Source organism: Cucumis melo, chromosome 4, assembly GCF_025177605.1.
Source record: "Cucumis melo cultivar AY chromosome 4, USDA_Cmelo_AY_1.0, whole genome shotgun sequence".
NCBI lineage: Eukaryota > Viridiplantae > Streptophyta > Magnoliopsida > Cucurbitales > Cucurbitaceae > Cucumis > Cucumis melo.
Window position 1 is genome coordinate 28,449,227 of NC_066860.1, and position 13,273 is coordinate 28,462,499.

Genomic DNA, 13,273 nt, shown 5'->3' on the forward strand with positions numbered 1-13,273 from the left:
ATATTTAATAGTGTCATTTTTTTATTATTATTTTAAAAGTTAATAAACGAATCTTTAGACTTTTTTAGATAGATAATATATGCTCTCAATATATATATATATAGAAGTCAAGACATCCCTTAGGAACGGGAAGAAAACTACTAATGGATTTAGCAAACTAATACTCGTTGGTGAAATAGTCCTCCAATGGAGCAGCCTAATCCCCAAAAGCATATAAAAAATGGCCGTCCTGTAACCAGGCTTGAAGAGTGATGGGCTTGTGCCTACTTTTATTGAATCACGAGCTCCGCAAATCAAGAATTGGCCAAGACTGGATCTCAACCCGAAGGAGAAATATATATATATAACACAAACATTTGCAAGTGATTTTTAAAAAAAATGGATAAATGGAAAATGAATGGCAAAAGAGCTTTTCAAATAGCTTTTTTTCAACTAGTTGTTGATACAAAGCAATATATATTTATTATAAGGTTTGGGATTAATATAATATTTCAATTGCACTTGGAATATGACTTCTCTTTTATATATATATATATATATATATATATATATATATATATATATATATATATATATATATATTTTCTTTTCTTGATGACCTAGCCATATCCATATGAACCTTCCCCAAGCATAACCTAAAGTCGATTATTAAAATCTTTTTCAAAGGGATTATTAAATTTAAAAATACTATCACCATTATGGTTATTGAAATCTTTCTTCAAATAAAATTTTAAAGAGAATCTTTTGTGCCACATATGGAGCAAGAGGGCAATCTGAACCGTACATCTTAAGTACTTTTATATTTTGACTTCTTCAGATCCGACACTAAGGTATGGAACCTTAATATCAACTTGCCACGTCAATTGCTTTCCCTTTAGATCCAACGGCCTAGATCCAATCGTTAGTCCAAAGTCAACCGTCCAAAATATTAGAAAAACTAAACGTCCATCTTTATACAATCTATATAGCTCACATATGTTGGATTATTTTGTTTTTTTTTTTTTTTATTTAAAAGAACTTTAGATGTGTTTATTCGATAACGACTTTGTTTTTAGTTTTCTTTTTAATTTTAATTTTGTTCAATTAATTTTTGTGTAATATTTGAGCTTTAGTTAATAATGAAAAAAAATTAACGAATAAATTTTTTAACCTTAAAGAAATTTTAGAACACTCCTACAAAAACTAATCAAACGGACGAAAAAGAATGTCTATAATTTTAATTTTTAAATTAGAAAATAAAATGGTTAACTATCTAAATTGGTTTCTTTACAATTTGGTATAATGATCTTTTTAATGAAACATTTGAAATCTCCTATAAATTTTGAAAAATAAGTGCTTTAAAAAAGTGTTTTTCTTTCTATTTTCCAAATTTTTACTTGAATTTCGAAATCAATTTTCAGAGTAAATAACAAAGGAAAGAAATTTAGCGAGGAGACTAATATTTGAAAGGTTTAATCATATCTTGTTTTATTACAATTCTATTCATAATTTTTGTCTTTTAAAAAAATATATCGAAAAATTTTACCAATCAAATTAAGTCTAAATTCGAATAGAGCATTTTGATTTAATTCAATCGAACAAATTTAGGTTCATCCATATTAAATTGAATTTTTTACACCTTTTAAATTCATTCTTCTAAACATTCTAATCTCTTTAAGATCTAGTGCAAGAAACAAAAAATTAAGTTTAGTTGATATAAATATCAATTTTATATCTTAGAAATAAATGAATTTAGAATTTAAATTTAAAAAAATGAAATGATTAAAGTATAGCCATGTTATAAATACAATTGTTTTTTCAATTAAATTATTTATCATGTGATTGTGTTATAAATCATATAATATTGTAAAATAATAATTACTCAAAGAAAAACTCAAACATAAGTATGTTCATAAATAAATTAATGATAATATACACTAAACAATCATTTAAACATACCTTTTTTTAAAATATCGAAATAAATTAAATTATAGTAAAATTTTAGATTATATATATCAATGATTTATCAATCTAAAATTTTTGCTATAATTTTATAAATAATTTCATTAATTTTGTATAATAATTTTATTTGTTTAATTCATAATCTACTTCCCAAAATCTATATTCAAACAAATATATGAAAGCATCATATATAACTTGTTTTCAAAAACTAAAAACCAATAACAAATGGTTCATTCGATAACCATTTTGTTTATAGTTTTTTGTTTTTGAAAAGTAAGTCTATTTTTTGAATTTCTTACCATTATTTGCATATTTCTAAAGGAGTTAAACTCAAAATTTAAAATTAAAGACCGCCATTTTTTATTCAAAATTTGACTTGCTTTTTAAAAATATTGACAAAAGGTAATTGAGAAATAAAAAAATAGAGGTAAAATGACTGTTTTTTTCTTATTTTTCTAAGAAATAAAATAATTACTAAATGAGACAAAGTTTATGAACTTAATTTTATCACAAAAGCTAAGGCTAAATTATAAACAATTCCCCAAAACTTAAATATTTGTGTCAAATATACCTCTAAACTTTTAAAAGTTTAAAAAATGCTCTTACACTTAAAAAAAATCGAAAATACCCTTACCATTAGTTTCAAATGGAAACCGTTAAATTTTTATTTCAAAAATACTTTTGAACTATTAAACAATTTCATAAATACCCTTAAACTTATAACAAATTCAGAAATATTTTCATTAATCTAAATTTTACACTAATTTTTTAGCCCTCAAAATAAAAACTAAAATTTTAAGTTTTATAGTTTTAAATTTTCATCAATATGTGGATATTTCTACCGACATTTTCATATTTACATGGGTTCGATATTGATAGAAGGGGAGAATCGATATTTCCATTACATCTTAGAAATATGAAAATGACATTAATATAAATATAATATAAATAATAAACATGATTACTTATTTAAAGACAATAAAATATTTATTTACTAATTTTAAATTATTTTTTGAATTTGCTATTTTTATAATTTTCTAAAATATCAATTGAAATTTCTATAAAATTAAAACTTCAATATGCCAATCAAATATTTTATACCTGAGTTAAAATATAAAATTTTACAAAATCTCACAAAGTTTCAAAAATATTTCCTTAAAACATATTAAAACAATAACTAGTCAAATAAAAAAAATCTCACACTAATAAATTTATTAGACTATCGCTTTGTGTTAATTGATAAATATAATTTTTATTTGACAATTAACTGTATGTTAATTACAACAATAACTATATTGGGATTGATTTTGTTCATGTTCAATTTATTAGATTTATTTTAAATATAATATTATTATTAATGTGGTCTAATTGCATTATATGTTATTTATCTCTTTTGGATCTATTATTTTATTAGGCACATTAGGTTAAAAGATATGTCTTAATTAAACACTATGATGGGTTGTCTATAAATAAAACCTTAGGAATTGGTCCTTACCTCATTAAGTAGTTTATTTCTCATCAAGAAACTTAAATTAAGTTGTAAAAAAGGTAAGTGAGAGAAACACAATTTCTCAAGAAGATTATTCATGGATCAAGGTACATTCTTCTTTAACTAAATTCAATTTGTAAAATTATCTAACTCAAAGATCTTGCAATTATTGTTATATATAATATTAGGATTTTATTGTAATAATCATGAAACTAAAGTTTAGCTGTGTATCAGAGCCTTATTGACAACGTGTAATTTTACATGAATGATTAATATTTTTTAATGTTTATGCGTCATGTTTTTCTTAAATTTAAAGAGGTTTCCAACCTCATTAAAATTTCATTGGTAATTGAAATTTTAATAAAATTGATAGCGTTTGTATTATGAGAAGTTTTAATCATCAATTTGAATTGAGTTTATTTATGATTGTTGGAAGAATGGAAAGAAATTTAATCCACCATCGTCGGCCATAATCTTTAATTTGAACGTGCTTGTACCGTCGGCCCAATCACGCTTATTAACGTAATTTTTTTTTTGTTTTAAAAGATAATAAGTTAAATTAATATAGTAATTTAAGAATTAAAAGAATTAAAATCTATTTAAGAATTAAAGTTTAGATTTTAATAATCTTTTGAAAGTTACTATATTTGGTATGCATATATTTAATTTATGTTTAAATTGATGTTATGAATTAATTGTATTTTATGTGCTATGCATACATTATGTTTTAATGTATCTATTTACCCTAGTGATTTAAATTATGTTGTTTAGATTGAATAAGAGTTTTGATAAAATATTTACAATATTAATTATTTTTGCAAATTTGCATTAAAATCACCTAAAAATTATGTTATTCGATATCTATATGTTAGGAATAATTTGTTAGTCACGACCAAATTAGTATGTTATATAGATATCAAATTAAACTTAATTGAGGAAAACAAATAAGTTTTAGAAATTAAAGAAAAATCTTTCATTTTCTTATTATGAAAATTAAGAAAATCTTTTATCTCTTATGATGAAAAATCTTTTATCTTCTTATTATGAAAAATAAAAGTAAAATAAAATAAAAGAAGAAAAATCTTTTATTTCTTTATTATGAAAAAAAAATCTTTTATTTTTCTTATCATAGAAAATATTTTATCTTCTTATTATGAAAAAGAAAAATAAAATAAAGAAAAAGAAGATAAAGATTTCAAGAAGAGATAATTTACCCAAAATAATCACAGTATCATTAGGGTTTTCCAAGATTCAATTTTTTTTTTTTAGATTTAAAGTTATCTCATATTTAATTACGTTCTTAATTACTCCATTAATGTTACTATTTTCTTATGATTGAGTTGTTTAAATTTAAAATATAATAAATTATGCAGGTTTAAATTCCATAAAGTTTGGTATAATAAATTATGTTTTATTGTCATTTTGTGTTATGTTTAAATCACAAATAATTTAAAGCATGTATTTGTTTGTGATTATTTGATATCTATAGTATAAATAATTTGTTGGTCACCAAAGTAACCAAACTATCAAGTCTTATAGATATTCCATTGATAATGTTTTGCAAATTAAGGAAATAATTATTTGTGATTATTTTAATATGATATCTATATTATAAATAATTTGTTAGTCACCAAAGTGACCAAATTAGTAGGTTCAATAGATATCAAATTAAGGTTAAACTCAATTATTCATATTTATGTGATAACGATGAATCATATTCTATTATGAAACATAAAGATATTATGAGTATATTGATTTTCATTATTATAAAACATTTAAATTGCCCAAAGGTAATTAGTAGTTGTATAATTTTGAATCTTATTGTTGTTAATTGAAATTGTTTTATCATGATGCCTATGTTATGAACCGTTTGTAGTCACCAAAGTGGCCAAATTGGTAAATCTTTAGACATCAAATTAAAGTTTATTCAATTACTTATGTTCATTTGATGCTAATAAATGAGATGATATTATGAAACATTAATAATTTGTCATGAGTGTATTGATTTTTGTTATTATAAAATGTTTAATTTGCCTAAAGGTAATTAGTAGTTTTATAATTTTGAATCTTATTGTGGTTAATCGAAGTATTTGGTTAGATATTATTAATATATACAAAGATAACTAATGTATCTAATTTGGGCATTTAAATTACCAATTATATGCAATTAAATATAACATCAATTAAATATAAATATTGTACATTGTTGTGTTTTTCAAAGAAGAGTTTTGATGTATAAGTCAATGATTGTTTAATATTATCAGAATCTGTATTGTATCTTTATGTTTATTTCTCAAAGCAATAATGTATAAACATATATATTTTGTAATTGCATCATCTGCTCCCGTTTCTTTTCATTCGCATGTTACATCTATAATCAAGTATAATGGACTCAATTTCTCTAATTGGACAAACAAATCCGATTCTATCTTAGAGTTTTGGATCTTGATTATCTGGCACTCTTAAGTAAGAAATTTGCTGCACTTACTTCAGCTGCTAGCAGTGGTGAGAATAAATCTTTTTATAATGCTTGAAAAAGATCAAATAGATTGAGTCTAATGTTTATGCTAATGATTGTAGTAAACAATATCAAGTATGCAATTACAATATTGAAAATGCCAAGGTGTTTATAAAATTTATGGAAAATATAATGAGAAAGCATATTGTTTTGACTCATTTGCTAAATTCCTAGAATGTCATGATATATATGCTCAATACACAATACCAGGAATACCACAACAAAATGGTGTTGCAAAGAGACGTGTAAATTTATGAATGTGGTTAGAAACATGTTAATTTAATTTGTCTTTACCTGTGTCCTTGTGGATGTATGCATTAAAAACTACTAAATATTTATTAAACATGGTTACTAGTAAGTCAATTCTAAAGATATCTTTGAATTGTCGACAATAAAGAAACCTAGTTTAAGGCACCTGCATGTTTGGGGTTGTCAAGCAGAAGTAAGAATCTAAATTCACACGAAAAGAAACTGGATTTATGAACAACAGGTGGTTTCTTCATTGGTTATCCAAACAAATAAAAATGGTATAGATTTTATTTTCCTAACCATAGTATGTGAATAGTTGAAACTTAAAATGTAAGGTTCATTGAGAATGAGTAATTAGTGGGAGTTTGGAACTACGTAAAGTAAAAATTCAAGAAGTTATGGTGGAAATTCCTTCATCAATAACTTCTTCTCAAGTTGTTGTTTTTGTAGTTGTTAACTCTGTTAACAGTCCATAAGAAGAACAAATTAATAGTCAAACACCACATAATGATATTAAAACAAATGAACCTGTAACTGAGGGATCACAAGAAATAGAGTTAAGAAGATCTATAAGACAAAGAAGATTAGTTATTTCTGATGACTATGTGGTTTATTTGCATGAGTCAAAATTTAACTTTAAGTATTAATAATGATCCAGTTTTGTTTTCACAAGCCATTGAAAAAAATAGTTCTGTCAAATGGTTAGATATCATGAAAGAAGAGTTAAAATCAATTAATGATAATAAAGTCCATAACCTTGTAGAATTGCCTTAAGGAAAGTAAAAGAGTTGAGTGTAAATGGGTCTTTTAGACCAAACTTGACTCAAATGGCAATATCAAACGACACAAGGCTAGACTTGTTGCCAAAGGTTATACTTAGAAAGATGACATTGACTACAAAGAGACATTTTCTCATTTCTCCAAAAGGGACTCATTAAGAATTATTATGGCTTTAGTAGCTCATTATGATTTAGATCTTTCCTCAAATTGATGTGAAAACTACCTTTCTAAATGGGAATTTAGATGAAAAAATGTTCATGGATCAACCAGAGGGTTTTATGGTTGAAGGAAAGGAACATATGATGTGTAAATTAAAGAGGTCAATATATAGATTTAAACAAGGTTCCAGACAATGGTATCTTAAGTGCAATGATACCATCACATCTTTTGGTTTTAAAGAAAACATCGTTGATCGATGTATATACCTAAGAATCAGTGGGAGTAAGTTTAATTATAATCCTTGGTCTATATGCTTACTTACAATAGATCTGATCATCCTGAGCTGATTGGATATTTCGATTCAAATTTTGCCGAATGTGTGGATACACGAAAATTCACTTTTGGGTATATGTTCCTATTAGATGAAGGAGCAATTTCATGAAAGAGTGCGAAGCAGTGTATTATTGCTGCATCCACTATGAATGTTGAATTTATAGCATACTCTAAGGTTACAATTCATATTTTATGGCTGCACACTTTATCTCAGGACTTGGGATCGTCGACAGTATTACCAAGCCACTGAGAATTTATTGTGATAATTTTGCAACAGTTTTCTTCTGAAAGAAAAACGACAAGTATTCTAAAGGTGCTAAACGTAAGAAATTAAGATACTTTGTTGTTAAAGAAGAAGTTCAGAAACAAAGAGTGTCAATCAAACACATTAGCACTAAACTTATGATTGCATATCTACTAACTAAATGATTGCTACCATAGACAATCAATGATCATGTTAAACGTGTGAGCATTAATAGATATCATTATTGAAATCAAGATTATGTTATTTGACACTTTGAGCTCATTTATTTATTGTTTCTGATTTTATCTTATGGTTTTGCTCTTATGATTAGTATATACATAAATGAATTATGTAAACCAAACAGGACATAATCTTTGATAAAAACACTTATTCTTGGACCATTATTGATTATCTTTATGATCATGTTAATAGAAGAACTATTTTAGTGATACATGGAAGGGAATATGTTGATGTAATGATGTATGATCGTCATGATTCTTTAGTAGTTTCTTTGACTTGACATGATATGTTATGAAGTTTAATTTTGCATATTATATCTATGAACGTATATGGTAAATAATGTCAATGGGCGAAGTGAGAGAATGCTCGATTTATTTTAAATATAATATTATTATTAATGTGGCCCAATTGCATCATATGCTATTTATCTCTTTCGAATCTATTATTTTATTAGGCTCATTAGGTTAAAAGATAATACCCTAATTAAACTCCATGATTAGTGGTGTCTATAAGTAGAACCTTGGGGATTGGTCCTCTCACTACCTCATTTAGTTTATTCTTCCCATCAAAAAACCTAAATTAAATCGTAAAGGAAGGCAAATGAGAAAAACACAATTCCTCAAAAAGATTATTCATGGATCAAAGTACATTGTTCTTTACCTAAATTCAATTTGCAAAATTATCTAGTTAAAAGATCTTGGCAATTATTGTTATATACAATGATAGGATTTTATTGTATAATCATGAAATTATTATTGTGTGTTAATAGTCAAATAAATTTAAAACTATGGTTTTAATTTAAAAAATTGATTCTAATTTTAGTTTGTGAGAAAATTGGTGTAAAATTTGGATCAATAGGAATATTTCTTAACTTATTTTCAAGTCTAATGACACTTTTAAAAATTTTCAATAGTTCGAAGATATTTTTAAAATAAAACTTTAGCCCTTTCTATCCAAAATAACATATTTTTCAACTGTTTTCAAAAGTCCGAGGACAACTTTAAAATCTTTTTTTTCTTTTTTTTTAATTTAGCCTAAAAGTTAATAATATGTAAATTAATTTAAGCCACGTGCATGAAACGTGCAATAACGTTGGGTGGTCCTTAGAACGGAGGGGCAGATTGGTCATTTCACATATCATCCGTACTATAAATATGCAAGAAGTCATTCAATTGAAGCTTTAGAAAGCCAAAGCCACCTGAAGAAATCCATTGATTGAAAAAAGCCAAAAAGAAACAGAGTCGTGTCCCCTTGCCGGAAATCGAATCTCCGGCAGCCTCTGTTTCCTCTTACCGATCGAATCGCCCTTCTTGTTCTGGCCCTCTATCGCCGGAAATACCAACCGATCCTTATCGGAAATTAGCTGTGAACCAAAAATTAGAAGGCATGGTGGGATTTTTCGCGATTCCGCTGGAAATTTCAGCTAGGTTACTGTGGACTACCAGCTTCTTCCGCCATAAGCGATCTTGATCTTCTTTTTCTTTTACTTAATTTCTTTTTCCTTCTCGAGATTACTGTTCTTGTTTTAGGTTAGTACTAAATCTTCGCCTTGCATAAATTTGAAATTCCTTACAAATTTCACCTCTGAGGCGCTGGGATTGAAAAAAGGAGTAGGAGATTCGAATGGAATCTGGTCGGTTCTTGTTTAATCCGCCACCTTATGGCGGGAACATGCTTTACCTTGGTGGAGCCGGCGGCGATCCTCGTCTGCGAGGTCAATTTCTCTTCCAATTCTCTCTTTTTAATTTAATTTTCCAATAAATTAAATTCTGATTTATAGTTATGAATTTTTTTAAAATGATTTTTGATCATTCTCTAATTTTTTTAAAAAAATTTAAAATGGCATGTAAAGCTTTAAGATAATAGTAGAAAACTACTCAGACATATTCTTAAAGGTATGTTTCATTTTTAGTTTTCAAGAGTTAAAAGTAAATACAAATAGTTGTTATTTACTTTTTTATCGATATTAAAACAATAATAATAAGAAAAATTATAAAAAAAATTAACAAATTTGATTAAAAAAAATCGATAAAGTATAGCAAAATTTTATTCTAACATTAATAGATGATTTATAAAATTTAAATTTTCGTGGTATGTTATAGATATTTTAGTTTATTTTATTATATTTAAAAATGTTCACATTATAAGAAGTTTAAAAAATAGTTTTCTAAAATATTTTTTCAGAACGTTTAAATAAAATTGAACTCTTTTTTTATAAAAGAAAAAAATTTACTTTCAAAAACCCAAGAATAAAAAGTAATCCAACAAAATTATTACAAACTTTTATTTGTGTTTTTGGTTGTTGCGAATAGATATTACATTTATAGAACTAAAAGGAAGTATTAAAAACAATTTTAAATATGGGAGGGAACTATAAACTATAAAGTTAGAAATTCAATAATTAATAGACTTTCTTTTTTCTTACTTTTATGAACTCATTGGCCACTAATATTAGAAATTGGACACTTTAAAATGTTCAAACATTTATAACTCAAAAGTAAGTCTAATAATTAAAAAAAAAAAGATATCCACTTTAAAAAGATTATATTAAATTTAAGTATAATAGAATTGATTTAGGAATATACGCCTTATCTAAAGAAATTAAAAGTTTGTATTTACTATCTCCAACTTGGCTTGTTTTAGAACTCGAAAGTAAGATAAAATAAAATCATGCATCAACATGTTCATCAATTTAATCATTGGAGATTTTGTTGATGTACTGTGCAATTGAGATAATGTTTATTTTCATTTTGGTAAACTTTTAAAATGATTTGAGATTAACAAAAATGGATAAAATTACTATTTTAGCCTCTCATTTGTATTGAGATTTCTAAGCATGAAATTTCCAAGAGAGAGAGAGAGTTGACCTAAGGTATACAAAATCCTATGAATTATTTTTCAATATATAAAAGAGAAATTTATAATATTTGATTTGTTTATTTTTATTTTTAGAAGGCCATTATAATGTTTATATTTTATAATTAAGTAGTGGTCTGAATTAATTTTAAATTGTTAATAATGGTTAGTTAATAAACTAATACGTTGCCTGACTTTTAGAATGATCCAAATAAATCTGTATTTTCATCTTATTTAATAGTCACACGTCATTTGAAAGTGGGTTTTTCTTTTGTTTAGTTCTTCAACAAATGCCTTTTCATTTAAGTGCTCTAGTGGTTTTTTTCTCTTTTTCGTGTCTCTTTCCTAGTTTAATGAATATACATGCTAATGGAAACTTTTTGTTATAATAATAATAATAATGTTCGAAATTTTATTTTCATTTATTGTTTTCATCTCTCCTTTTGTAACCATTTTATGGCCGTCCATAAATTCTTCCTTTACATCTTAATTTGTCTTTGTTGTTTAGTTTTTACCGATTTTTTCAAAAGTCGAGCCTAGTTTTGTATACTAATAATAGTAGGTTTTTTTAGAAAAATGATTTTGATTTTAAAATTTGTCTAAGAATTCAACTTCTCATCGTAAAAAAATTGGGAGAAAATAAGATTAATTTTTAAAAGATAAAAAACTAAAAACGGAATATTTACTTAGAAACCTAAATAATTGGTTTTGATTAGCATTGATTAGCATTAGTTTTTTTTTTCTTAATGATGTATTTTCACTTGTAATTAAATAAAGTAGTTTTTTTTATCTTAGATTAATGGTGATTGACATGATCTTTCTCTTGAGAGGTCAAAGGTTTTCAATCCCCCAACTCCATAATTTATTTTACCAATTTTGTTGTATTAGGAGGAAGAACAATGATGAGCATGAGCATGAATGAAAGTCCAAAAGGGAGGCCATTTTTTAGATCCCCCGATGATCTTTACGATGATGAATATTATGATGAGTTTTACCCCGAGAAGAAGCGTCGTCTCACCCACGACCAGGTTTGTTATATATGCCTTTACACAACACCATGTTACTTGCTGCTATCTCTCTCTCTATTTGTGTGGAACAAAGTTGAAGTTGTGGAAAAATGCCGAAGGTCCAAATGCTGGAGAAGAACTTTGAGGAAGAGAACAAACTGGAGCCAGAGAGGAAATCCCAACTGGCCAAGAAGCTGGGGCTGCAACCGAGGCAGGTGGCTGTGTGGTTCCAGAATCGTCGAGCTCGGTGGAAGACAAAGCAACTGGAAAGGGACTACGATGTTCTTAAAGCTTCATATGATTCGCTTGTGTCCAACTATGACGCAATAGTCAAAGAGAATGCAGTTCTTAAATCTGAGGTAAGCTCTATTAACTACTCTTAGATCATAATAAAAGAGTTAATATTTAGCCAAATCCCACTAGCTAAACCCAATGCATATCAAATTGATTCAAACATTGTTTTTATTTCTAGACTAGGACATTGATAAAGATAATGACCCATTACATTTTGAGCGTAAAGCCTCGTGACTTTACTTTGGTTTTAGACTTATCCGAGTTTCATCATATGCAAAATAATCTATAATACTTTCCAGGTGGCCTCGTTAACTGAGAAATGTCTAGCTAAAGAGCTAGATGGAGGAGAAGCAACAATTCCATCTATAACATCAGAGCTTCTTCTAGCAGACATCACCAATATCTCCATCCCACAGTCCGGCAGAAAGGCTGAAGATCGTCTTAGTTCAGGGAGTGATAGCAGTGCAGTGGTCGACGATAATTGTCCACAGCTCATCGACAGTGGTGATTCGTACTTCCCCAGCATCGAGTATCCACAATGTGCACATCTGCCTAATGGGTTGCAAATGGAAGACGACAACGATACGAATGACAATAGCAACTACTTGTTCTCGGATATGTTTGCAGCAACAAACCAACAGAGTCAAGAAGGAAGGCCTCCAGCTTGGTGGGCGTGGTCTTAGGGTGGTTGTTAGTCAACTTGTAACACCCTGTTGCTTATACAAAATGTTACTAAAGTTTTTTACTTGTTTGTACTCAATAAAGTTTAGATATCATGGTGTCATTGTTTGAAGTGTATTGTAATGTACTTGACAGTTTGAAGCCTGTGTTCGCAGTTAATCACTACATAGAAGTGGAAAGAAGTTCGTCTTCACTCCAATATACCTAAAGCCTTAGACCACTCTGCTTAAATCCTTTATCTTTGCGTTTCTTGGATGTGTGCTAAAATGAAGGCCAAAATCTTTGAAGGAATATTTCCAACTGTGAACTCCTAAAAGAAACATGACAAGGTTTTTCTTTTTTCTATAGAAAGAGAAGATTGTGAAAAGCATACATAAAATACCGTGATGGCTTCTTCGAAAGTTGTAGATTGCAAATGAATGAAGGGATGTTTTTTGGGCTGAAGGCTTTGCTCTTCTTTTTGGTTTAAAATTAGCATTTTC

General features: G+C 27.1%; 1 protein-coding gene across 2 annotated transcripts; it reads left to right on the top strand.

Moving 5' to 3' along the window:
* Window positions 1–9,124: 9,124 nt before the first annotated feature.
* LOC103487074 (homeobox-leucine zipper protein HAT5) lies at window positions 9,125–13,011 on the top strand. 2 transcript variants are annotated; one of them, XM_051083876.1, is made up of 4 exons: window positions 9,125–9,667; window positions 11,701–11,837; window positions 11,936–12,175; window positions 12,410–13,011. In XM_051083876.1, exons 1-4 carry the CDS (start codon window positions 9,577–9,579, stop codon window positions 12,791–12,793), a joined length of 852 nt encoding a protein of 283 aa, XP_050939833.1. In that variant the 5' UTR covers window positions 9,125–9,576; the 3' UTR covers window positions 12,794–13,011. The 2 variants fall into 2 exon arrangements, with proteins under 2 accessions (XP_050939833.1, XP_008443498.2); XM_008445276.3 differs by having other exon boundaries at window positions 9,126–9,667; window positions 11,698–11,837.
* The last annotated feature ends 262 nt before the right edge of the window (window positions 13,012–13,273 follow it).